This window comes from Palaemon carinicauda, chromosome 2 (genome assembly GCF_036898095.1).
Source record: "Palaemon carinicauda isolate YSFRI2023 chromosome 2, ASM3689809v2, whole genome shotgun sequence".
Taxonomy (NCBI): domain Eukaryota; kingdom Metazoa; phylum Arthropoda; class Malacostraca; order Decapoda; family Palaemonidae; genus Palaemon; species Palaemon carinicauda.
The window spans coordinates 43,721,380-43,746,564 of NC_090726.1; the positions used below are offsets into that span (position 1 = coordinate 43,721,380).

General features: G+C 39.6%; 1 protein-coding gene across 2 annotated transcripts in view; it reads left to right on the plus strand.

Moving 5' to 3' along the window:
• The first annotated feature begins 496 nt into the window (after nucleotides 1-496).
• The window catches only part of LOC137624356 (uncharacterized transmembrane protein DDB_G0289901-like), a 29,920-nt gene continuing 5,231 nt past the window's right edge, over nucleotides 497-25,185 (plus strand). For both annotated transcript variants that reach the window (XM_068355062.1, XM_068355052.1), the window contains exons 1-3: nucleotides 497-668; nucleotides 20,219-20,398; nucleotides 21,931-22,476. In XM_068355062.1, coding sequence (XP_068211163.1) covers nucleotides 612-668; nucleotides 20,219-20,398; nucleotides 21,931-22,476 — 783 coding nt within the window. In that variant the 5' untranslated portion in view covers nucleotides 497-611. The remainder of the gene's footprint in view (nucleotides 669-20,218; nucleotides 20,399-21,930; nucleotides 22,477-25,185) is intronic.

A 25,185-nucleotide genomic window follows, 5' to 3' on the forward strand; every position in this document is an offset into this window, starting at 1 on the left:
AAAAAAAAAATCCCTCTACTTATTTTGCTTTATCGTTTATCCTGTAATTTCGTATCGTAAGTTTAAAAGAATAGTTTATAAGTTATCTTTTAATGTAGTTGCTGTGCTTACGATATTTAATTTTAATTGTTCATTACTTCTCACATAGGCCTACTGTAGTTTATTTATCTGCCTAATTCTTTTCCTCTCTGGGACATTTTCCCTGTTGGAGCCCTTGGGCTTATAGCATCCTGCTTTTCCAACCAGGGTTGTAGCTAAGCTAATAATAATAATAATAATAATAATAATAATAATAATAAGTAGACATGATCGCCAACTCCTTTCCTTTCCTCACTGGGATATTTTCCCTGTTGGAGCCCTTGGGCTTATAGCATCCTGCTTTTCCAACCAGGGTTGTAGCTAAGCTAATAATAATAATAATAATAATAATAATAATAATAATAATAATAATAATAATAATAATAATCATTGTCAATAAGTAGACATGATCGCCAACTCCTTAAAAGGAAGAAGAAGAAGCCACTGTTTATTCAAGTTACTGAAGTACATTTTTGACTTAGTGGTAAAGGTATTTTTCGTTTTCTTATTACGTATGTGATTATAAAGGTGAAATGGCTGCCACACCGACTCCGGGGAACCTTTTTGATGAATTTGAAGAGACATTTCAGGTATTTGATTTAAAATCCTCGTTTTATTTTATGTTTTCATGTAAGCTGTCCCTAAATTTTCTTTGGTTTGTTTACGCTGTTCTACCATAGCGTATTTTGTTTCTAATCGTAGCATAACCTATTCATAGTCAAATAATTGGTAGAATCTATGATTCTTTAGAATTGTGGCTCAATTCATCTGGCAGGTTTATATTATTCACAATAGACCACATCCTAACCTAACCTTGGATACTGGGCTTAACCTGCTTGAGTCAGGATTCCGTGACCGGTGTGATGGTCTGAACGATCCCCCGGTCTCAGAATTCTCCTTGACATTGTATAATGGTTCTTTTCCGCCATTAGCTCGCTTCGCTCGCATGAAAATGAAACATCAAGCTCGTATGTACTGGCAAGCGGTAATGTTGAGCTGCGCACGCTAACATTACGGGAAAATAAAACATCAACCTCGTATGCACTGGCAAACGGTAATGTTCGCGCATGCGCAGATTATCAAGGAGAATTCTGAGACCTGGGGATCGTTCAGACCTTCACACCGGTGCGATGGTCTGAACGATCCCCTGGTCTCAGAATTCTCCTTAATAATCTGCGCATGCGCGAACACTACCGTTTGCCAGTGCATACGAGGTTGATGTTTTATTTTCCTGTAATGTTAGCGTGCGCAGCTCAACATTACCGCTTGCTAGTACATACGAGCTTGATGTTTCATTTTCATGCGAGCGAAGCGAGCTAATGGCGGAAAAGAACCATTATACAATGTCAAGGAGAATTCTGAGACCGGGGGATCGTTCAGACCGTCACACCGGCGTATACTTTATGGTATATCTCGCTAAATATTTATTTGCGTAGAAAATAAAGGTAATATTTGAAGATATCTGGGTAATTTTTCGTAATAAACACACCCAGTGCTTTTCTCATGAAAAAAATATTTTTTTTTCATTAGTTTTCTTGTGTTCAGATGTTATTAACTTCCGCAAATGTATCGTTTTCCGAGTATCACCACCCAACAATAATTTAGAGAACATCAGGCTGGGTACTGAAAAATAACGAATTGCGGAAGAGAATAACGTCAAAACACAACAAAACAACAAGAAAAATAACAAAAAAAATGTTTTTTCATGAAAAAATATGAGGAACAACACTTTACGAAAACTATCATTGGCCCGTTTTCTTCTGAATCCCATTTTCTATTGAATGTTCAACTGATCTTTGCTCAGCCAGATTTACTGGAATCTCCAGGTAAATACTGGAATCCCCTTGAAAATTACCGAAATCCCCTACAATATCACTGCAAACTCTTAGAAATCGATAAATAATATGTTTTTTATTAATTTACATTATTTTTTAGTAAATTAATTAAATAAAATGTCTATTTTAAAGCATTTTTCTATATACCTTTAACACAATATATAAAAGGGTACATAACCTAACAAACCCACCTAACCTGACCTAGTAGTTCCCAGGTCACAACCCCTAGGCGGGGGCAAGCCCCCGGACCCCCTTCCCAGGTCACAACCCCTAGCCAAGGTTCTTCCTACAAATATATGAAAAATATAAATGCTAAAAACATAAAAATAAATTTACCGTGACACTGCCAACAATGACGATCAGGTCGCAAAGAACACGGTTTGTAACACTTCGGGCAAGTTATTTCTAAAGGAAGCACACTGTAATTACGCAAAAATTTTAAATTTTCTTCGTTATTTGTTAAAAATAGTTTAATAGCCTCGTGTGGGGTAAATTCACAACCAGTACACAGAGTCGCCATCACTGAACTAATGAACGGTCAAGCGGCCAACCGGTCACACCAGAGGGCAAGGAATGCTTCGTAATTTGAAAATGAGCGGGCTTCACGGATATGCATGAATAATGTTTTTCATCAAGGACCAATGAATTGGTGAGATTATAATGTATCTAGATTCTGATAGGCCAATTCATATTACAGAGCCCGCTAAACGGGAGAACAAAAAAAAAATTTCACGCAGGCGCAGTAAGGTCATGGATAACCACGACTTCGGCGCAATCAGGCGAAAATTATCACAGTGCGCAAAGGGGTGGAGCTTAATAGGATAGGAACGAACATACGAAGTAACAGGAGCTACTCTCTGTGTCACTGTGAAGATAAAAAAGGGACTTAGAAAAAATCTTTATTTACCGTAAGCTAAGTTAATTTTTATCTCTCTTATTACGTATTTGTGAGGATAATATATTGACAAGGATTTATTTTTTTTCACGTGTTTTACCTGACCAAAATACATATTACAAGAAAAGTGCTGGGTGGGTTTATTACAAAAAATGACTGAAAACTGGATTTATTTTAATCGGAAAAACGTTTTTTTAAATTGGAAAATGTTGTACTGATCGGAACTATAATAATACTGTACCCCATAATGTAACCTTGATCCTGAGATTTGTACAGTATTAGATTTGAAAATATATTCCTACGTTTTCGTGTTTTGAAAGGATTTCCACGCCATTTGAAATAAAGGGGTGTATGCATGATAACGGCCATGCCCCATAATTCTCTTATTTTCAAACATCGCTAAAAATAAGGCAATTTAAGGGTGGTCGCAGGGGTGTTATCGTAGCCGTTAGGTAAGTAGGTAAGATCATGGCTTGTAGGTTTGGTTAGGTGAGGAAGTTTATGTTAAGTGATATTCTATCCTTATATGGTAGAATTAAGTGATAAATACTCCTTTCTGAGAAAATAAGATGATCCTGGGATCTTGAAGTATTTTGATTGTGATGACTCGAAAACCCATAGTTTTCAAGTTATAAATTCGCCTGAATAACAATAATCAAGCTTAGAAAACTATATTTGATATGTGAAACATTCATGAATACAACGTAACCTAATGTAAGATGGCGTGTCCTTTCCTACCTTAATAGGCTATGCCCTTCTGTCTTGACCCACCCCACAAAATGCCAAGTGAAATTGTATAAGTAACCAACGATCCTTTCAGAGAAAATAGAAAGTTTTCTTGATTTATTTTATGGGTCTTGAATGATTTTGATGAAATCTGTCACAAACTTGTATTTCACAAATGATAAAGGCACCCTCAAACTAATCTTATCCTTTTTTATACAAATACTACAAGTTTAGAAGTTTGAAGGAAAAAATTTCCTTTTGTAAAACTAACAATAACTGAGAGGAGGTAAGATTTGTAGATTGGTGGTTGCTAGTTGGGTTAGATCTGAGTTCAATTGTATTTAACTAAATCAGAGAGAGATATCTTATTCTAAGATACCACCTCATAACACATAGCTACGTGGGCATGTCATTGCCACCTCCCTGCAACTCACCCCCTTCATTATCTTGAGGAGGACTGGTTAGCACGTGCGTTTGCTTCTCTACAAACTACGATCTCGCACAAGGACACTCTCCACAAGACCGGCCTCCATGCGTACAAGCTTATGCGCATACTCTCACAATAACCACACACACAATCTCCAAATGCACAGGTCCGCATCGCTACTGGTGTTCATTATTATTATTATTATTACTTGCTAAGCTACAACCCTAGTTGGAAAAGCAAGATGCTATAAGGCCAGGGACCCCATCTGGGAAAATAGCCCAGTGAGGAAAGGAAATAAGGAAAAATAATAAATTTTAAGAACAATGACATTTAGATAAATATTTCCTATATAAACTATGAAAACAAAACAGAACAAGAGGAAGAGAAACGAGATAGAATAGCGTGCCCGAGTGTACCCTCAAGCAAGAGAACTCTAACTCAAGACAGTGGAAGACCATGGTACAAAGGCTATGGCACTACCTAAGACTAGAGAACAATGGTTTGATTTTGGAGTGTCCTTCTCCTAGAAGAGCTGCTTACCATAGCTAAAGAGTCTCTTCTACCCTTACCAAGAGGAAAGTGAGCACTGAACAATTACAGTGCAGTGACCCCTTGGGTGAAGAAGAATTGTTTGGTAATCTCAGTGTTGTCAGGTGAATGAGGACAGAGGAGAATCTGTAAAGAATAGGCCAGACTATTCAGTGTATGTGTAGGCAAAGGGAAAGTGAACCGTAACTAGAGAGAAGGATCCAATACAGTACTGTCTGGCCAGTCAAAGGACCACATAACTCTCTAGCGTCATCACTTTGACAGTCTTAAGTGTGACCAGTCATCATTTGATCAGTCTTCTACTGTACCTGCTTGTCGGACACCACGAGATTGGACGCTTCGCAATTGAACTTTCGGGTCACAACACTTTTTTTGAGATCTTTGTTTTAGCTTTTCCAGTCTACAATACCGGTCGATGAGGAACCTATGAGTGGTCTCATTGCTTGTACAGGCTATGAGCTCTTTCCTTCACAGGCGACGATGTTTCTCGTGGTCTTTCCCTTCATGTTTGTCTTTACAGCAATGTTCCGATTATGTTTCCTTGGAATTGTTCTCCATGATCGTCCTTTCCCGTGAGATCAGTTGCTTACCGTGATCGAGAACCTTCCGTTTAGTAACCATGTAATTGGGGATCGCAATCAGAACTTAGGTTCGTTTTTCAGGTATTATTTTTTTAGAATCGCCAGGTAACTAGTACATCTGTCACCTTTTACCTGTGTACCTTTTACCACTTACGGTTCTTTCCCAGTAGTCTCATCCCATAGATCTTCCAACGCTCTGAGACAATTCCATGACCTGGCTCTTCCATGCCTAGAGTCTGGTCCAGGACACGAGGTCAGAGGGTTTTTACAAATACTAAGATCTGCCAACTCATTCGCGCAATAGATGCTTGTGGGTTGAAACACGTGTCTTCGCAGGTCTAAGCTTAGCACTTATACAAGTACTGAGATGCCACATTGAGCTTGCCCAGTTGTCGGCAAGGATCATCTTCAGCCAAAGACTGGCACTCGCATGACACTACCATGTGCTGCCGGGTGCCACGCCTTCTGTTCGTTCTCCAAAGTCTAAGGTACTTAGTGCCCTTTAGCCTCAGAAAGCATAAGAGCCAAAAGCATTTCATTCATCGAACTGGAGATCAGTCATCGTTCGTTCATTCCTTCTTCCCCTACAAGGGCTCGAATTGTTCTGTTCATGGACTGGCTGGTAAATATCTTATGAGGGGAAGGATTCTTCAAAGAATGTCTAGAGAATCATCGACCCTACGTTACCCGGCTATGTCCATTACCTACGGAGGCAATTATCCTCAAGATGTCAGTCCTCTATCCATTACCCATGGAGGCAAAGATCCTCAAGATATCAGTCCTCTGTCCATTACCTACAGAGGCAAAGGTCCTCAAGATTTTAGTCCAAAGTCTGTTACCTATGGAGGCAAAGATCTTCAAGATTTTAGTCCAATGTCTGTTACCTAGGGAAGCATAGATCTTCAAGATTTTAGTCCAATGTCCATTACCTATGGAGGCAAAAATCTTCAAGATTTTTGTCCAATGTCAGTTACCTATGGAGGTAAAGATCTTCAAGATTTTAGTTCAATGTCCATTACCTACGGAGGCAAAGATCTTCAAAATTTTAGTTCAATGTCCATTACCTACGGAGGCAAAGATCTTCAAGATTTTAGTCCAATGTCCATTACCTATGGAGGCAAAGATCTTCAAGATTTTAGTCCAATGTCCATTACCTACGGAGGCAAAGATCTTCAAGATTTTAGTCCAATGTCCATTACCTATGGAGGCAAAAATCTTCAAGATTTTTGTCCAATGTCAGTTACCTATGGAGGTAAAGATCTTCAAGATTTTAGTTCAATGTCCATTACCTACGGAGGCATAGATCTTCAAGATTTTAGTCCAATGTCCATTACCTATGGAGGCAAAGATCTTCAAGATTTTAGTCCAATGTCCATTACCTACGGAGGCAAAGATCTTCAAGATTTTAGTCCAATGTCCATTACCTATGGAGGCAAAAATCTTCAAGATTTTTGTCCAATGTCAGTTACCTATGGAGGTAAAGATCTTCAAGATTTTAGTTCAATGTCCATTACCTACGGAGGCATAGATCTTCAAGATTTTAGTCCAATGTCCATTACCTATGGAGGCAAAAATCTTCAAGATTTTTGTCCAATGTCAGTTACCTACGGAGGCAAAGATCTTCAAGATTTTAGTTCAATGTCCATTACCTATGGAGGCAAAAATCTTCAAGATTTTAGTCCAATGTCCATTACCTACGGAGGCAAAGATCTTCAAGATTTTAGTCCAATGTCCATTACCTATGGAGGCAAAAATCTTCAAGATTTTTGTCCAATGTCAGTTACCTATGGAGGTAAAGATCTTCAAGATTTTTGTCCAATGTCCGTTACTTACGGAGGCAAAGATCTTCAAGATTTTAGTTCAATGTCCATTACCTATGGAGGCAAAAATCTTCAAGATTTTTGTCCAATGTCAGTTACCTATGGAGGCAAAAATCTTCAAGATTTTTGTCCAATGTCAGTTACCTACGGAGGCAAAGATCTTCAAGATTTTAATTCAATGTCCATTACCTACGGAGGCAAAGATCTTCAAGATTTTAGTTCAATGTCCATTACCTACGGAGGCAAAGATCTTCAAGATTTTAGTTCAATGTCCATTACCTACAGAGGCAAAGATCTTCAAGATTTTAGTCCAATGTCCATTACCTATGGAGGCAAAAATCTTCAAGATTTTTGTCCAATGTCCGTTACTTACAGAGGCAAAGATCTTCAAGATTTTAGTTCAATGTCCATTACCTACGGAGGCATAGATCTTCAAGATTTTAGTCCAATGTCCATTACCTACGGAGGCAAAGATCTTCAAGATTTTAGTTCAATGTCCATTACCTACGGAGGCAAAGATCTTCAAGATTTTAGTCCAATGTCCATTACCTACAGAGGCAAAAATCTTCAAGATTTTTGTCCAATGTCAGTTACCTACGGAGGCAAAGATCTTCAAGATTTTAGTTCAATGTCCATTACCTACGGAGGCAAAGATCTTCAAGATTTTAGTTCAATGTCCATTACCTACGGAGGCAAAGATCTTCAAGATTTTAGTCCAATGTCCATTACCTATGGAGGCAAAAATCTTCAAGATTTTTTTCCAATGTCAGTTACCCACGGAGGCAAAGATCTTCAAGATTTTAGTTCAATGTCCATTACCTACGGAGGCAAAGATCTTCAAGATTTTAGTTCAATGTCCATTACCTACGGAGGCAAAGATCTTCAAGATTTTAGTCCAATGTCCATTACCTATGGAGGCAAAAATCTTCAAGATTTAATGTCAGTTACCTACGGAGGCAAAGATCTTCAAGATTTTAGTTCAATGTCCATTACCTACGGAGGCAAAGATCTTCAAGATTTTAGTTCAATGTCCATTACCTACGGAGGCAAAGATCTTCAAGATTTTAGTTCAATGTCCATTACCTATGGAGGCAAAAATCTTCAAGATTTTTGTCCAATGTCAGTTACCTATGGAGGTAAAGATCTTCAAGATTTTTGTCCAATGTCCGTTACTTACGGAGGCAAAGATCTTCAAGATTTTAGTTCAATGTCCATTACCTACGGAGGCATAGATCTTCAAGATTTTAGTCCAATGTCCATTACCTATGGAGGCAAAAATCTTCAAGATTTTTGTCCAATGTCAGTTACCTATGGAGGTAAAGATCTTCAAGATTTTAGTCCAATGTCCGTTACTTACGGAGGCAAGGATCTTCAAGATTTTAGTTCAATGTCCATTACCTACAGAGGCAAAGATCTTCAAGATTTTAGTTCAATGTCCATTACCTACAGAGGCAAAGATCTTCAAGATTTTAGTTCAATGTCCATTACCTACAGAGGCAAAGATCTTCAAGATTTTAGTTCAATGTCCATTACCTACGGAGGCAAAGATCTTCAAGATTTTAGTCCAATGTCCATTACCTATGGAGGCAAAAATCTTCAAGATTTTTGTCCAATGTCCGTTACTTACGGAGGCAAAGATCTTCAAGATTTTAGTTCAATGTCCATTACCTACGGAGGCAAAGATCTTCAAAATTTTAGTTCAATGTCCATTACCTACGGAGGCAAAGATCAAGATTTTAGTCCAATGTCCATTACCTACAGAGGCAAAGATCTTCAAGATTTTAGTTCAATGTCCATTACCTACAGAGGCAAAGATCTTCAAGATTTTAGTTCAATGTCCATTACCTACAGAGGCAAAGATCTTCAAGATTTTAGTCCAATGTCCATTACCTATGGAGGCAAAAATCTTCAAGATTTTTGTCCAATGTCAGTTACCTATGGAGGCAAAAATCTTCAAGATTTTTGTCCAATGTCCGTTACTTACGGAGGCAAAGATCTTCAAGATTTTAGTTCAATGTCCATTACCTACAGAGGCAAAGATCTTCAAGATTTTAGTTCAATGTCCATTACCTATGGAGGCAAAGATCTTCAAGATTTTAGTCCAATGTCCATTACCTATGGAGGCAAAAATCTTCAAGATTTTAGTCCAATGTCCATTACCTACAGAGGCAAAGATCTTCAAGATTTTAGTTCAATGTCCATTACCTACGGAGGCAAAAATCTTCAAGATTTTTGTCCAATGTCAGTTACCTATGGAGGTAAAGATCTTCAAGATTTTTGTCCAATGTCAGTTACCTACAGAGGCAAAGATCTTCAAGATTTTAGTTCAATGTCCATTACCTATGGAGGCAAAAATCTTCAAGATTTTAGTCCAATGTCCATTACCTACAGAGGCAAAGATCTTCAAGATTTTAGTTCAATGTCCATTACCTACAGAGGCAAAGATCTTCAAGATTTTAGTTCAATGTCCATTACCTACAGAGGCAAAGATCTTCAAGATTTTAGTTCAATGTCCATTACCTACAGAGGCAAAGATCTTCAAGATTTTAGTCCAATGTCCATTACCTACAGAGGCAAAGATCTTCAAGATTTTTGTCCAATGTCCATTACCTATGGAGGCAAAAATCTTCAGGATTTTTGTCCAATGTCCGTTACTTACGGAGGCAAGGATCTTCAAGATTTTAGTTCAATGTCCATTACCTATGGAGGCAAAAATCTTCAAGATTTTTGTCCAATGTCAGTTACCTACAGAGGCAAAGATCTTCAAGATTTTAGTCCAATGTCCATTACCTATGGAGGCAAAAATCTTCAAGATTTTAGTCCAATGTCCATTACCTACAGAGGCAAAGATCTTCAAGATTTTAGTTCAATGTCCATTACCTACGGAGGCAAAGATCTTCAAGATTTTAGTTCAATGTCCATTACCTATGGAGGCAAAAATCTTCAAGATTTTTGTCCAATGTCAGTTACCTATGGAGGTAAAGATCTTCAAGATTTTTGTCCAATGTCAGTTACCTACAGAGGCAAAGATCTTCAGGATTTTAGTTCAATGTCCATTACCTACAGAGGCAAAGATCTTCAAGATTTTAGTTCAATGTCCATTACCTACGGAGGCAAAAATCTTCAAGATTTTTGTCCAATGTCAGTTACCTACAGAGGCAAAGATCTTCAAGATTTTAGTTCAATGTCCATTACCTATGGAGGCAAAAATCTTCAAGATTTTTGTCCAATGTCAGTTACCTACAGAGGCAAAGATCTTCAAGATTTTAGTTCAATGTCCATTACCTACGGAGGCAAAGATCTTCAAGATTTTAGTCCAATGTCCATTACCTATGGAGGCAAAGATCTTCAAGATTTTAGTCCAATGTCCATTACCTATGGAGGCAAAAATCTTCAAGATTTTAGTCCAATGTCCATTACCTACAGAGGCAAAGATCTTCAAGATTTTAGTTCAATGTCCATTACCTACAGAGGCAAAGATCTTCAAGATTTTAGTTCAATGTCCATTACCTACAGAGGCAAAGATCTTCAAGATTTTAGTTCAATGTCCATTACCTACAGAGGCAAAGATCTTCAAGATTTTAGTCCAATGTCCATTACCTACAGAGGCAAAGATCTTCAAGATTTTAGTCCAATGTCCATTACCTATGGAGGCAAAAATCTTCAAGATTTTTGTCCAATGTCCGTTACTTACGGAGGCAAGGATCTTCAAGATTTTAGTTCAATGTCCATTACCTATGGAGGCAAAAATCTTCAAGATTTTTGTCCAATGTCAGTTACCTACAGAGGCAAAGATCTTCAAGATTTTAGTTCAATGTCCATTACCTACAGAGGCAAAGATCTTCAAGATTTTAGTTCAATGTCCATTACCTACAGAGGCAAAGATCTTCAAGATTTTAGTTCAATGTCCATTACCTACAGAGGCAAAGATCTTCAAGATTTTAGTTCAATGTCCATTACCTACAGAGGCAAAGATCTTCAAGATTTTAGTCCAATGTCCATTACCTATGGAGGCAAAAATCTTCAAGATTTTTGTCCAATGTCCGTTACTTACGGAGGCAAAGATCTTCAAGATTTTAGTTCAATGTCCATTACCTACAGAGGCAAAGATCTTCAAGATTTTAGTTCAATGTCCATTACCTACAGAGGCAAAGATCTTCAAGATTTTAGTTCAATGTCCATTACCTACAGAGGCAAAGATCTTCAAGATTTTAGTCCAATGTCCATTACCTATGGAGGCAAAAATCTTCAAGATTTTTGTCCAATGTCAGTTACCTATGGAGGTAAAGATCTTCAAGATTTTAGTCCAATGTCCGTTACTTACGGAGGCAAGGATCTTCAAGATTTTAGTTCAATGTCCATTACCTACAGAGGCAAAGATCTTCAAGATTTTAGTCCAGTGTGTGTTACCTACGGAGGCAAAGATCTTCAAGATCTTAGTGCAATGTTCGTTACCTACGGAGGCAAGGATTTTCAAGATTTTAGTCCAATGTCCATTAGGCTACATACGGAGGCATAGATATTCAAGATTTTAGTCCACGATCACTGAGGTCTTTGCATGCATTGATCCTTGGAGGAAACCGCATTTTATATTTGGAGGGACTACACCCATCAATCAGTGCTTTGGCACCCTTCCACAGTCTAAACAGCCCTCATAATACCATTGTTGGTTCTTCCTTACAGATTTTTTTTATTAGGAGTAGCAAGGACTAGTTATCACCATACAGAGCCTAATGACATCCTTTCGTTCGTAAAGGACACTCGTGGGTTCAGTCTATGGAAGCCGTGAATCAGGCAGTTTTGAACCCTTTTTCAATGCATCAATGGCCCTCTTTCTCAGCCGATGGTCGTATCCCTTGGGGGAAACTAGGTTCTCCAAAGAGCCCCTTCCTCCCCGTAGTTCCTAGGTAAAGGAGGTTTGCTCTCAGTAACTGCATTAAAATAGTCATTTATGTTGAAAATCGGTGATTACGTGGTCTGTAATTTTTGGCTCGAAAACTATGCAACCATGGTATGCTACATGAACTTCTATTCATAAAACTTATACGAACTTTTACGTTGAGATGAAACATTAAAAATGGTTAGGATTCTTGTACAGTAGTACTTTAATTAACCTTTTTTTTTATATACTAAAAACAGTTAAGTAAGAGTGGAAAATTTTGTTGTATAGATGTGAAACATGGGCAAAATGAAAGATGGAGAAAACTGGAAAAAGTGTTTTTATGACTGAAGAGAGTTAAAAATGAGAGATACTAGAATAGGCTGAGAAGAGATTGGTTGAAGTAATTACAGAAGAAATGTTTCAGTTTTATGGGAATGTGTTAAGAGGGGAGAGTTTGGAGGGATTTTGGCAGGTAAAATAGAGGAAAGGAGATGAAGAGGGAGACAGAAGTGGGAATAAGGAAACTGACTGGAAGATCAGATTACCTGTAAAAATTATGGAGATGGCAAAAAAAAATGCGACATTGCAGACATGGAAGTTTGCTTGATATTAAGAGGTCCTCATGATTTTGAAGAGATTATTACTATTATTATTATTATTATTATTTTTTCAATATTTAACTTAGCCGGTGAATATATAGCTGCAACTCTGTTGCTCGACAGACAACTCTACGGAAAAACTCGCCAGCGATCGCTACACAGGTTGCGGGTGTGCCCAACAGCGCCATCTGTCGACCATATACCCAGCTCTCATGTAAACAAAGACTCAATTTTCTCTCTGTCGACGTGTCGACAAGACGTACTTTACTCGCTGTTGCTAAACTGGAGTTTTTCACATCTATTTGGTGAAGTACTATATTCTAGTTTTGAGCTTTCGCAATGCAGGTGTTTTATCTTCATCTTAAATCTTGAACTCGTTTTGGATAGATTTAATTATGGTGACAAAGAGAGTATGGACTTTCTTTCACTTTTAAATGGCCGACCCTTCCCTTAGACGGAAGTGTGTTTAGGCTTTTAGTAATTATCTTATCACGTTATAAATTATTTATAGATTTTCCTCTATATATTTTATATCTCTCCGCCTTTATTAGGCTCTTCGATTAACTTTCCATTTATTATAAACATATAAAAATAAATTTTAATGTTTTGTTTATATGCGACCTTTCCTGAGAGTAGGCGGTCCTAACTTGGAAACCGAAGTTAATCAACGCTGAGCCCTTTATATCGTAATTAGCTTTTAAAGAGCTAAGGATTTAAAACTTTTTAAATGTAATATTTTATGAAAAAATTTCTTTGATAGTCTTCGTACTGTTTTCAAAGATGAACTAACGTTTAGTTTATTTATGCTACGCAGTTGTTGACGTTCAGGACGTTCAACATGCGCTCTATCGTTACGATAGAGAGAGAGAGTGTATCACGGTTTCACTTTGCAGTAAGAGTAAATCGATTCTGACGTTTTGTTCATTCTTTCTTAGCTTAAATGTTTTAAATTCTATTTTAAAGGAACTTTTTATTTGAAAAACCTTTCAGTTTTTTCCTTTAGTCAAATAACATGTTTTTTTTTGACGAAATATAATTGGGCTCTTCTCTTAGGTGCGAAATCAAGAGAGAAAGAGAGAGAGAGATAGAGACGGAGGGAGAGAGAGGAGAGAAAACGTTCCGTTTAAGCGGGTAACGTTGTTCTCGAGTTACTCTCGTCCCTAGTCTCTGTACGGGGAGGAAGGATAAAACGTTTTTAGTTTTTTATTCTCGTCCCCAGGCTATGTGCGGTGAGAGATTGAAAACGTAGTTTATATGAACTAGTGTTTAGTCTCTTTCCCAGCCACTGATTTTTTTTTATCTTAAAATATGTTTTCTGTTTTTTGCTGGTATTAATGAGCTTGCATTATACGACTGATTTTGCAATTACCACCTTTTAATGAAGGGTAGAATTGCATGTTTCAGGTAGAAATCAGTAAAAGTTTCGATTTCAGTGAAATAAGTGCAAAACAGAAAATCGAAGTGATAAAGTGATATGCGCAAAGTGTTACAGTGTTGCGTCCGAGGGTTCGTCTGTTCGTGCCTGTCGTTCACCTAGTCCGGGACCTCTTGCATGCTCCCAAGCCCAGGGGAGAAGTAATATCAAACGACTTATGGGTTCGAGAGGCCTTGATCAACGAACAGACGTTTTCCCTCTATGGTATCGGGTGTATCTTACCAAGATCTCCCCTACCATAAGACGAGAGAGACGTTGTTTCTCCTCGTCATCCGAAGGCTTTTCGCATAAGAAACCTGTCACAAGGTTTCGAAGCCCTTAAGTGAAAGTCAGTCCTTTCAGGACAGGTCCAGCGTCCTGGTTACAGCCATTAGGACAGCTCTGACCCTATGCAGTCATCGGATAACTGCTCGCCGCCTAACAAAAGCGTTACACAGACTCCGAGAGTCTTTTTTGTTGGCAAAGTGTTGCGGTCACAGACGTTACCCTCGTCTCTTACCACAACCATTTCCGTTGATCCTTAATGGGTTGTATGGCAAGACATGCAGTATATGCTTGCCTCCCTTATGGAAGACTATTCTGCCGATTAGTCCGTTGAGTCTAGCCGTTTATCTCATCGATATCCTGGCTTTCAGCCAACCTAACGTTCCTTTGTGCTTACTGTTGACGTTGGCGTAGCTAAGTCACGTCAGTCAGGTTGTTTAGAACCACACTCGATGCGGTCTCGTGTGGTTTTTCAGCCGCTTTTGGACGTTAGGCCACTTGCTGATGCTCCTGTTGACGTTCAAGACGTTCACTAACAATCGGAGTTGACTTGTTTTGACGCTGTGCGTCAACCTCCGCATTCTAGAGTTGTTTTGACTGCTCAGTCTAGGCAGTCAAAGCAGTCTCGAGTGGACGCTGTGCGTCCTCACGCACCTGTTGTGGTTGACAGTTCAGTTGTTGACAGTTCACAGACTGTCAAGCAGTTACATGACGTTGCGTTCTGGTCCGCTACTAATGCACCAGTGAGTGTGGACTCTGCTTGTAAAGCATTGCCACCACGGTAGGTCTCTCCCTTGCTTGAGACTCAGCTTTTATCGGACAAGGTTCCTGTTGATGAGGAAGTTGCTGTTCCCCCTCCTACTGATATTCCCTTGAGGACTCTGTCAGACTTTAATTAAATCATGATGATTTTTTTTTTTTAAGGATCTTTGTCCGGATCTTTTTGTAACTGCTGCTCCTCGTTCGCCTAAACGTCAGAGCTTACACTAGGCCTAGCTACTTCGAAGCCGTTGTTTTTAAGCTAGTGCTCTCTCGCTCTCCTAGAGAGCTTTACATTGGCTAGGCGACTGGTTTTTCACCAGGAGGAGTTTGGGGGATACAGCCTTTGCTTTCCCTTCTTTTAATCTGGCTTATAGAGCGAGAGTCTGATATGACACGAGAGAAGTTGTCGGCTTGGGAGTTCCTGCCTCTGCCCAGATAGACTTCTCAAATCTCGTAGACTCTCCCTGGCGCCTGGCCAGGAGACGCTCCAAGTTGTTTACAGGTCAACTTCACAGCTGTTTTCGAGCCTTTGAAGTTTTGCTGTACACTTATCTCATGCATAAACAAGGCTTTCAGGGATGGAAAGCGGTACCGCCTCAGTCGCTAACCCCGTCTGTGGCCGCACCTGCTCCCGTAGACCCTCAATGGGCTTTGCTGCAAGACATGCAGTCCAAGCTTGCGTTCTTGATAGAGGACTTTAATGCGGAGAAGGTTGCTACCGAACCTTCTGGCCAACAACCTTCCAACCGGTCGGTTGTGCGCCCTGTTGACGCTGAGGTAACCTACTCGCGTCTGCCAGTTGAGGTGGTTCCTCCACCGATGCGACCCAGTGTGGGTTGCCAGCCGCACGTTGTCGTTAAGCGACGCTCGGAGGTGGTTGTTGACGTTCAGGACGTTCAACAACCAGCAGAGGTGACTTGTTTTGACGCAGTGCGTCAACCTCAGCAACCCGGTAGGGTGTTGACTGCACAACCCAGACGGTCTAGACAGTCTCGGGTTGACGCTGTGCTTCCTCGCGCACCCATGGTTGTTGACAGTTCACAGACTGTGCAGCAGTTCCATGATGTTGCGTCCGGCTCCGTCACGCATGCACCAGTGCGACCGGACTCAGCGAGCCAGACGTTGCCCACTCCGTTGCCGTTTCCTCATCAGTTTTCGGATGAGGAACCCTCTGATGAGGACGTTGCTGAACAACAAGACGATCAGCCCCCAGAATAGATCAAGCCCTGCTATCCATCCAGAAGATGCTGAAGAAGGAACGCTGCTCAGTCAGGCTGTGGATGAGTCTGGTAGGGACGCTGTCATCCGTGGAACAATTTTTGTCACTAGGAAGACTACACCTCCGTCCTCTTCATACCATCTAGCTTTTCACTGGAAAAAGGACAAGACGCTAGAAGCGGTCTCGATCCCGGTTTCCGAAAAGATAAGTCTTGTCTGACTTGGTGGAAGGACAATATCAACCTAAGAGAGGGTCTTCCCCTGGCTGTTCAGACTCCCAACCACGTTCTCTTCTCGGACGCATCGGACGTGGGCTGGGGCGCGACACTAGACGGTCGGGAATGCTCAGGACTGTGGAACTCGAGTCATAGGAGCATGCATATCAACTGCAAGGAGCTGTTGGCAGTACATCTGGCCTTGAAAAGCTTCAAGTCTCTCCTTCGAGGCAAAGTGGTGGAAGTTAACTCGGACAACACCACGGCCTTGGCGTACATCTCCAAACAAGGAGGTACCCACTCACTGACGTTGTACGAGATCGCAAGGGACCTGCTCATCTGATCAAAAGGTCAAGACATCTCCCTAGTAACGAGGTTCATCCAAGGCGACTTGAACGTCATAGCAGATTGTCTCAGTCGGAAAGGGCAAGTAATTCCAACCGAATGGACCCTCCACAAGGATGTGTGCAAGAGACTTTGGGCCACTTAGGGTAAACCATCCATAGATCTCTTTGCAACCTCGCTGACCAAGAGGCTTCCAATCTATTGCTCTCCAGTCCCGGACCCAGCAGCAATACATATAGATGCTTTCCTCCTAGATTGGTCACATCTGGATCTCTACGCATTCCCACCGTTCAAGATTGTCAACAAGGTACTGCAGAAGTTCGCCTCTCACGAAGGGACAAGGTTGACGTTAGTTGCTTCCCTCTGGCCCGCGAGAGAATGGTTCACCGAGATACTTCGATGGTTAGTAGACGTTCCCAGTAGTCTTCCTCTAAGGGTAGACCTTCTACGTCAGCCACACGTAAAGAAGGTACTCCAAAGCCTCCACGCTCTTCGTCTGACTGCCTTCAGACTATCGAAAGACTCTCGAGAGCTAGAGGCTTTTCGAAGGAAGCAGGCAGTGCGATTGCTAGAGCAAGGAGAGCGTCTTCCATTAGAGTCTACCAATCGAAGTGGGAAGTCTTCCGAGACTGGTGCAAGTCAGTTTCTGTATCCTCGACCAGTACCTCTTTAGCTCAAATAGCTGTTTTTCTCTTATACCTGAGAAAAGGACGATCCCTTTCAGCTCCCACTATCAAGGGCTACAGAAGCATGTTGGCATCGGTCTTCCGGCATAGAGGCTTAGATCTTTCCAAACATAAAGATCTGCAAGACCTCCTTAAGTCTTTTGAGACCACCAAGGAGCGTCGTTTGGCTACCCCTGGATGGAATTTAGACGTGGTACTAAGATTCTTCATGTCAGACAGGTTGGAGCCGTTACAATCAGCCTCCCTGAAAGATCTCACTCTTAAGACTTTTCCTGGTATGCTTAGCCTCGGCTAAAAGAGTCAGTGAGATTCATGCCTTCAGCAAGAACATCGGATTTTCGTCAGAAAAAGCCACTTGTTCGCTGCAACTTGGTTTTCTAGCCAAAAATGAGCTGCCTTCTCGGCCTTGGCCTAAATCTTTCGATATCCCCAGCTTATCGGAGATCGTAGGCAATGAACTAGAAAGAGTCTTATGCCCTGTTAGAGCTCTTAAGTTCTATTTAAAGCGTACTAAACCTTTACGAGGCCAATCTGAAGCTTTATGGTGTTCAGTTAAGAAACCATCCTTGCCTATGTCAAAGAATGCTTGGTCAGACTTTATCAGATTGTTAATACGAGAAGCTCATTCACATCTGAGTGAGGAAGACCGAACTTTGCTTAAGGTGAAGACGCACGAAGTTAGAGCTGTAACAACTTCCGTGGCCTTTAAGCAAAATATATCTCTGCAAAGTATAATGGACGCAACCTATTGGAGAAGCAAGTCAGTGTTTGCGTCTTTTTATCTAAAGGATGTCCAGTTTCTTTACGAGGACTGCTACACACTGGGACCATTCGTAGCAGCGAGTGCAGTAGTGGGTGAGGGCTCAACCACTACAATTCCCTAATTCCATACCCTTTTAATCTTTCTCTTGAAATTTTTTTATTGTTGTTTTTTGGGTTGTCCGGAAGGCTAAGAAGCCTTTCGCATCCTGGTTGATTTGGCGGGTGGTCAAAGTCATTTCTTGAGAGCGCCTAGATTAGGGGTTTGATGAGGTCCTGTTGTATGGGTTGCAACCCTTGATACTTCAGATCCTAGGGGTCGATCAGCATCCTAAGAGGATCGCGAGGCTCCGTAAGGAAGACGTACTTAAAAGGCAGAGTAATTGTTCAAGTCGACTTCCTTACCAGGTACCTATTTATTTTGTTTTTGTTATTTTGATAACTTCTAAAAGGAAATAAAAAACTCTTAGCTCATAAAAGTGTAAACATATATTACTGGTCTCTACCCACCATCCTGGGTGTGAATCAGCTATATATTCACCGGCTAAGTTAAATATTGAAAAATGTTATTTTGATTATAAAATAAATTTTTGAATATACTTACCCGGTGAATATAAATTAAATGACCCTCCCTTCCTCCCCAATAGAGATGCAGTGGGACGAGGAGAAAATTGAGTCTTTGTTTACATGAGAGCTGGGTATCTGGTCGACAGATGGCGCTGTTGGGCACACCCGCAACCTGTGTAGCGATCGCTGGCGAGTTTTTCCGTAGAGTTGTCTGTCGAGCAACAGAGTTGCTGCTATATATTCACTGGGTAAGTATATTCAAAAATTTATTTTATAATCAAAATAACATATTATTATTATTACTACTAGCTAAGTTACAACTCCAATTGGAAAAGCATGATGCCATAAGCCCAAGGGCTCCAATGGGGGAAAATAGCTCAGTAAGTTAAGGAAACAAGGAAATAAAAAAACTACAAGAGAAATAATGAACAATTCATCATCATCATCATCTCCTCCTACGCCAATTGATGCAAAGGGCCTTGGGCAGATTTCACCGGTTGTCTCTCTCTCTTTTCTTTAGTAGGTTGGCCAGGGCACCAGCCGCCCGTTGAGATACTACTGCTAGAGAGTTAGGGGGTCCTTTGACTTGCCAGACAGTACCATATTGGATCCTTCTCTCTGGTTACGGTTCTTTCCTTTTGCCTACACAGACATTGAATAGTCTGGCCTATTCTTTACAGATTCTCCTCTGTCCTCATACACCTGACAACACTGAGATTACTAAACAATTCTTTTTCACCCCAGGGGTTAACTACGGCAATGTAATTGTTCAGTGGCTACTTTCCTCTTGGTAAGGGTAGAAGAGACTCTTTAGCTATGGTAAGCAGCTCTTCTAGGAGAAGGACACTCCAAAATCAAACCATTGTTCTCTAGTCTTGGGTAGTGCTATAGCCTCTGTACCATGGCCTTCCACTGTCTTGGGTTAGAGTTTTCTTGCTTGAGGGTACACTCAGGCACACTGTTGTATCTAGTTTCTCTTTCTCTTTTTTGTTGAAGTTTTTATTGTTTATATAGGAAATATTTATTTAAATGTTGTTACTATTCTTAAAATATTTTATTTTTCCATGTTTCCTTTCCTCACTGAGCTATTTTCCCTGTTGGGGCCCCTGGGCTTATAGCATCCTGCTTTTCCAACTAGGGTTGTAGCTTAGCATTTAATAATAATAATAATAATTGAGCTTTTAATTCAATACTTCTCCACTCATCATCTCCCACTTCATGCTTCATAATTCTCAGCCATGTAGGCCTGGGTCTTCCAACTCTTCTAGTGCATTGTGGAGCCCAGTTAAACATTTTTAATGAACCAATCTCTCTTGGGGAGTGAAAAGAGCATGCCCAAACCATCTCCATCTACCACTCACCATGATCTCATCTACATATGGCCTCTTATTGTTTCATTTTAAGAACAGCAACAAGAATAAAATAGATAATTCATTTTTAAACTATAAAAACTAAAAAATATATAAGAGAAATAAGGTAGAATAATGTGTCTGAGTGTACCCTCGAGCAAGAGAACTCTATCAAGGTTTAATTGCATTTTATTTTTAATTTAATTAAAAAAATTTTTTTTTACAGAATTGCATGGCTCCTCTGATTAAAGAAGATCATTTCAACGCTGTTAACCAAGATGAGCTGAGAACAAATGCTGAGACAAGCGGTCAAAAATTCTTGGACATAGCGAGACAACTCGAAGCCTTTTTCCTTCAAAAACGTTACTTGTTGTCCATTCAGAAGCCTGAACTGATTTTGATGGAGGTATGGCCATATTTTCTTGTGTAGTGTTTGTGTGTTAATATATTTTACTTTTTATACTAAAGTAAAATTGCACAGTACATGATATTGAGGCAAGGTAAAGCACTGTTGTTATACCACAAATTTGGTTTATTGCAGCAAATATATTTATTTTATCGTACTGTAGATACAGTATAGAAGGTCCGTAACTTACAAACATTTTGAGATACAAACACAAATTCAACGGAAAATAATAAAGATAACATAAAGAAATACTGTAATAAGACATTATATTACTTAATATGGTAAGCAAAACAACATTTGTAGTAACCTAATATCTATTTCATATGAAACGCGACTATGTGTTGACTTTTGTAGCTGGAAGTCATAGGCATAGGATTCAGGTTAGGCCTACCCTAGTCCAAAATTGAACAAAATTCGACTTTCAAACAGCTTCTTAGAACCTATTAAGTTTGTAAGTTGCGAACCTTCTGTATTGAGGTAAAGTAAACCACTGTTGCTATACCACAAATTTGGTTTATTGTAGCAAGTACTGCATAACTTTTGTTTATTGAAATTCATGGTTTAATCCTTGTCAATTTTTTCACACTAATGCTATTGAGATGCACTTTATAGAATACAGTATTGTACATAAAACATGAAGGTTACATATACTGTACTGTACCGACTCACACGGGAAAGACAATCGCCACTAATACCACTAGGAATGCTGGCCAGTGTGAGGCCTGGCCTAGAGAGGGTGTAGGAGAACCGCTGAGAACAGGATTAAATGTAAAAACTGATGGGCAAAAACTCCAATCTTCTACATTAACTTAGGGTGCACTCATGCTACAGTAATCAGTCTTACTTTTCTTGGGAAAATGTCCTTTCCTGACAGACTGCACAATCTCGGTACTTTCTTGTAGTGTCTGCGACCTCACCATCCTTTTGGTGAAGCCCATAGGTCTACCTGCTGAATCTTCAGCAGCCGCTGCCTGGCTCTACCTGGTCCTAGGTTAAGGGAGAGGGGCTTGGGCGCTGATCATATGTTTATGTGGGCAGGCTCTAGGATATTGTCCTGCCTTTCATTAGCAACCTTTAAACCTTAAGACTACAGTATTTTATATTACTTAGCCAATAGTGTAAAATTTGAATATAAAGTCTTTCTGGACTTGATTGTGTCAGAAGTGAAGATTACACTTTTCCACATTTATTCAATTAAGCCATTGTGATCATCAGCATCACTTTACCTATGGTGTGTATATGTTTTTATTTTCTTTCGATCCTTGTAACGTCTTTACCTAGTTTCTTCAACTTTTTGGATTATACCTTGGTTACCCCTAAATTTATGAACAAATCTTTCAAGGAAGCTATATGAAAGTCTTGGAATATTGCTCAGTGATCTCATTAAACTAATTTATATTGCTGATAAAATTAGAAATGGTTTTATACTACTGTATACTGAAAATAATTATTAACTGATACAGTATCAAATATGATTAAGATCCTTTTTTTCTTTTTTTTTGCATATGTATCATGAATTTTCTTGAATACAGGACATTTTAGAAATGCGAAGCGAGTTGTCACGGAAAGATGAACTTCTTAAGAGACATGCGGACAAGTTAGGAGAGTGGCAGAATCTTTTATCTTCGATGCAAACTCGATTGGGTACATCCTCGGCGGCTGGTCGCCCTTCTGGTACTTCGACACAATCGTCTACCCTTTCCTCTGGGATGGTGGGAGGAGGAGGGAGCAGCGGTTCTTCAGGCGGCTCTTCGGGTGGCCCGTCTTCGGGAGCAACAGGTGGTGGGGGTGGAGGTGGCACTGGAGGAGGAGGAGGGGGAGGAGTCACAGGCGGTGGTGGTGGAGGTGGCGTGGGAAGTGGCGGAGGGGGAAATGTAGGTGTAGGAGGTGGCAGCAGTGGAGGAACTGGCATGAACACTAGTGGTCCTCCGTCTGTCGGGTCACACGTATCGGTACCGATGCCCGGTTTAAGTCCTGTTGGTGGGAACATGTGCTCTACTTCAGTGTCATCTTCAGGACCTCCCATGTCACACACTATGAACCCTGGAATGGGCATGTCGCAATCATCAATGATGCAAGCAAGTATTCATCCAAATGTTGGCCCTCCCAATAGTTTGTAGTGTAGATACTCTAGTGTTAGATAATCTTATGAAGTAAGACTTAGGAATTTCTATATAGTCTTTTTATCTAGGTGCTATTGTGCTTGATAAAAAGAACTTGTTTAAATACTCAATTGTTGTCCTGCTTTTGACTGTACTTAATGTAGATTGGTATGTTATTGCATCAATAAAGGACACTGGCTGTAACTATGTTTGTGGTAGGTATGATAAGCCAGCTTGCCTTTTTTTGTGCCAAACAAGTAAAAGTGATAGTTATGTATGATTTTGGGGGTTTCTGCTTGAGCTGTATATAATACAAGATCTGCCTCTCATAAGAGTATTTTTATATATAGATTTCCTCATCTCTAAATGTCTTTTAAGTTTCAGTCTTGCAACTTCTTACTGTCTTTGCTTACTCTATTTGTGCAAAGTTTTAAGCTCATTGACTTGTTTGTGAGCAAACTGTCTACATTTAGCATAGTATGGGGAAGTAGTACGTTTGTTTTCTGTGCTTAAAGTAGAAATACAATTAATTTGATTAAAGTCTTTTTATGAGTTAGACTAAGACTTGGTTTCCTTATTTCCCGAAGTCATATTAAAGTTATCTGGTTTAATACCTACCAGTGTTGTACAGTATGAAATGATTATGACCATTTTAAACTTTGATTATGTAGAAGAGAAATTCACTTTGGTTCTTCTTCGTTCCCATTGAGGTAAACGTTGAAGTCTTTCTCTCAAAGTTTGACAATACTTTATTGCAATTTTCTGATTGTCTTCTAGTGTACAGCCATTTTCTTTTAAGCTTGAGCAATTGCCACTTCTAGACGTAATCATGCGACTACTTTTTATACTGCATAGTGTAGACACTATCTTTTATACTGCATAGTGTAGATACTACTTTTTATACTGTATAGCGTAGAGTAAAATTAGTTGAAAAAGCCACCTCTATCCCTCATTTCAGTTTTATATAGTACTTATTTTGAATGCACTGGGACAGTAATTAGTAATTGCTTGATACTTAATGTTTGTTAATATATTCAGATCATTTTTAATTGGACCCAAATTTCTTTTGTCACCTTTCAGCTAAGATGAGCTAAGTAAACTGTTCTGCTCACAATCTTAGATGTATGCTTAGCATTTTGTATGTGCGAGGTATGTTTCCTTACTTTAAGAGATGATTTGTGTATAAAACTGCTTTAGGGCAAATTTGAATGCATAATATTTTTCTTTGGTAATGCTGACTTATTTTGTTTCTTGAATATGGGGATGGATCTTCGTCGTATGCCATGTTGTTTTCTTTATTTGACTAAAGAAGCTTTTGTTTTGAAATGCATGTAAAGCTATTTAGTGTAATTGTCTCGTATGGTGTTTGTTTTTGTTAGTAGGGAAAATCTTAAGAATACATTTTGCTCTATAATTCCAGATTTTTATTTACTGACTTCATAAATTTCATACAAGAAATGTGTTCATATGGAGTTCAAACTATATTTCTTCTAACACCAATGTGTTAGATTAAATCATCAAATGAAGCTCCTTCATTAATTGGGGTAAAATATCTAACAGAATTGATACATATTGTGCAGCCAATAACTCGTGTTGACACGAGAATAGTTACAGATGCTTTCAAATTATTGGAGCCTTGATACTATATGTCTAAGGTAGGCTGTAGAGCCTTTAAATATGTGGCGCCGAGACTATACAATAAGCTCCCATGACATATCAGAAAGATTGAAGATATTAGGCTTTCAAGAGGAAGCACAAGACTTTCTTGTTCTGTGAGGCCTTGGATAGTGACGATTTAACGATAAACGAGCAATATACGGTGTGAAATGTTGAATGCCTTTGAACGAACATGATAAAATGTCTGTGGAGGTCCTTGAGAGAGTAAGGTTCCCCTGCTGTATAGGACCAGAAAATCAGCCCTTAAAGTAAATTATGAATTGGTCAATTGTGGGATTTGCAATTTTTTTTTTTTTAACCCTTTTACCCCCAGGCTATTTGGAACTTTCCAACCCTTAACCCCCAGGGGTTATTTTTTTTTTAAGCACATTTTGCAGTATATTTTTTTTAAATTTCTCTAACAGCCTTAATTTTCGTCATAGAGAAGTCAGGCTGGTCTCATTCCCTTGGAAAATGCCTGAAGTTTCTCAAAAAAATTATAAAAAATATGCAAAAAAAAAAAAAATTAAATAGCAGTTTTTTGCAAGGACGTACCGGTACGTCCATGGGGGTAAAGGGATGAGTTTTGTGAAACGTACCAGTACGTCCTTTGGGGGTAAAGGGATGAGTTTTGTGAAACGTACCAGTACGTCCTTTGGGGTAAAGGGATGAGTTTTGTGAAACGTACCAGTACGTCCTTTGGGGGTAAAGGGATGAGTTTTGTGAAACGTACCAGTACGTCCTTTGCGGGTAAAGGGATGAGTTTTGTGAAACATACCAGTACGTCCTTTGCGGGTAAAGGGATGAGTTTTGTGAAACGTACCAGTACGTCCTTTGGGGGTAAAAGGTTATTATGTGTGTTGTACAATAGTTTCTTCACTCACAAACATTCAAAGATACAAAACATAAATCCAACGGAAATCCCTAATCTCAGATATTGTATCAAAAGTTCAGAATGAAATACAGTACTCTACTGTAATAAATCGGTACTGTATTATGTAATTGAATGCAGGAAGCAAGACGACAATT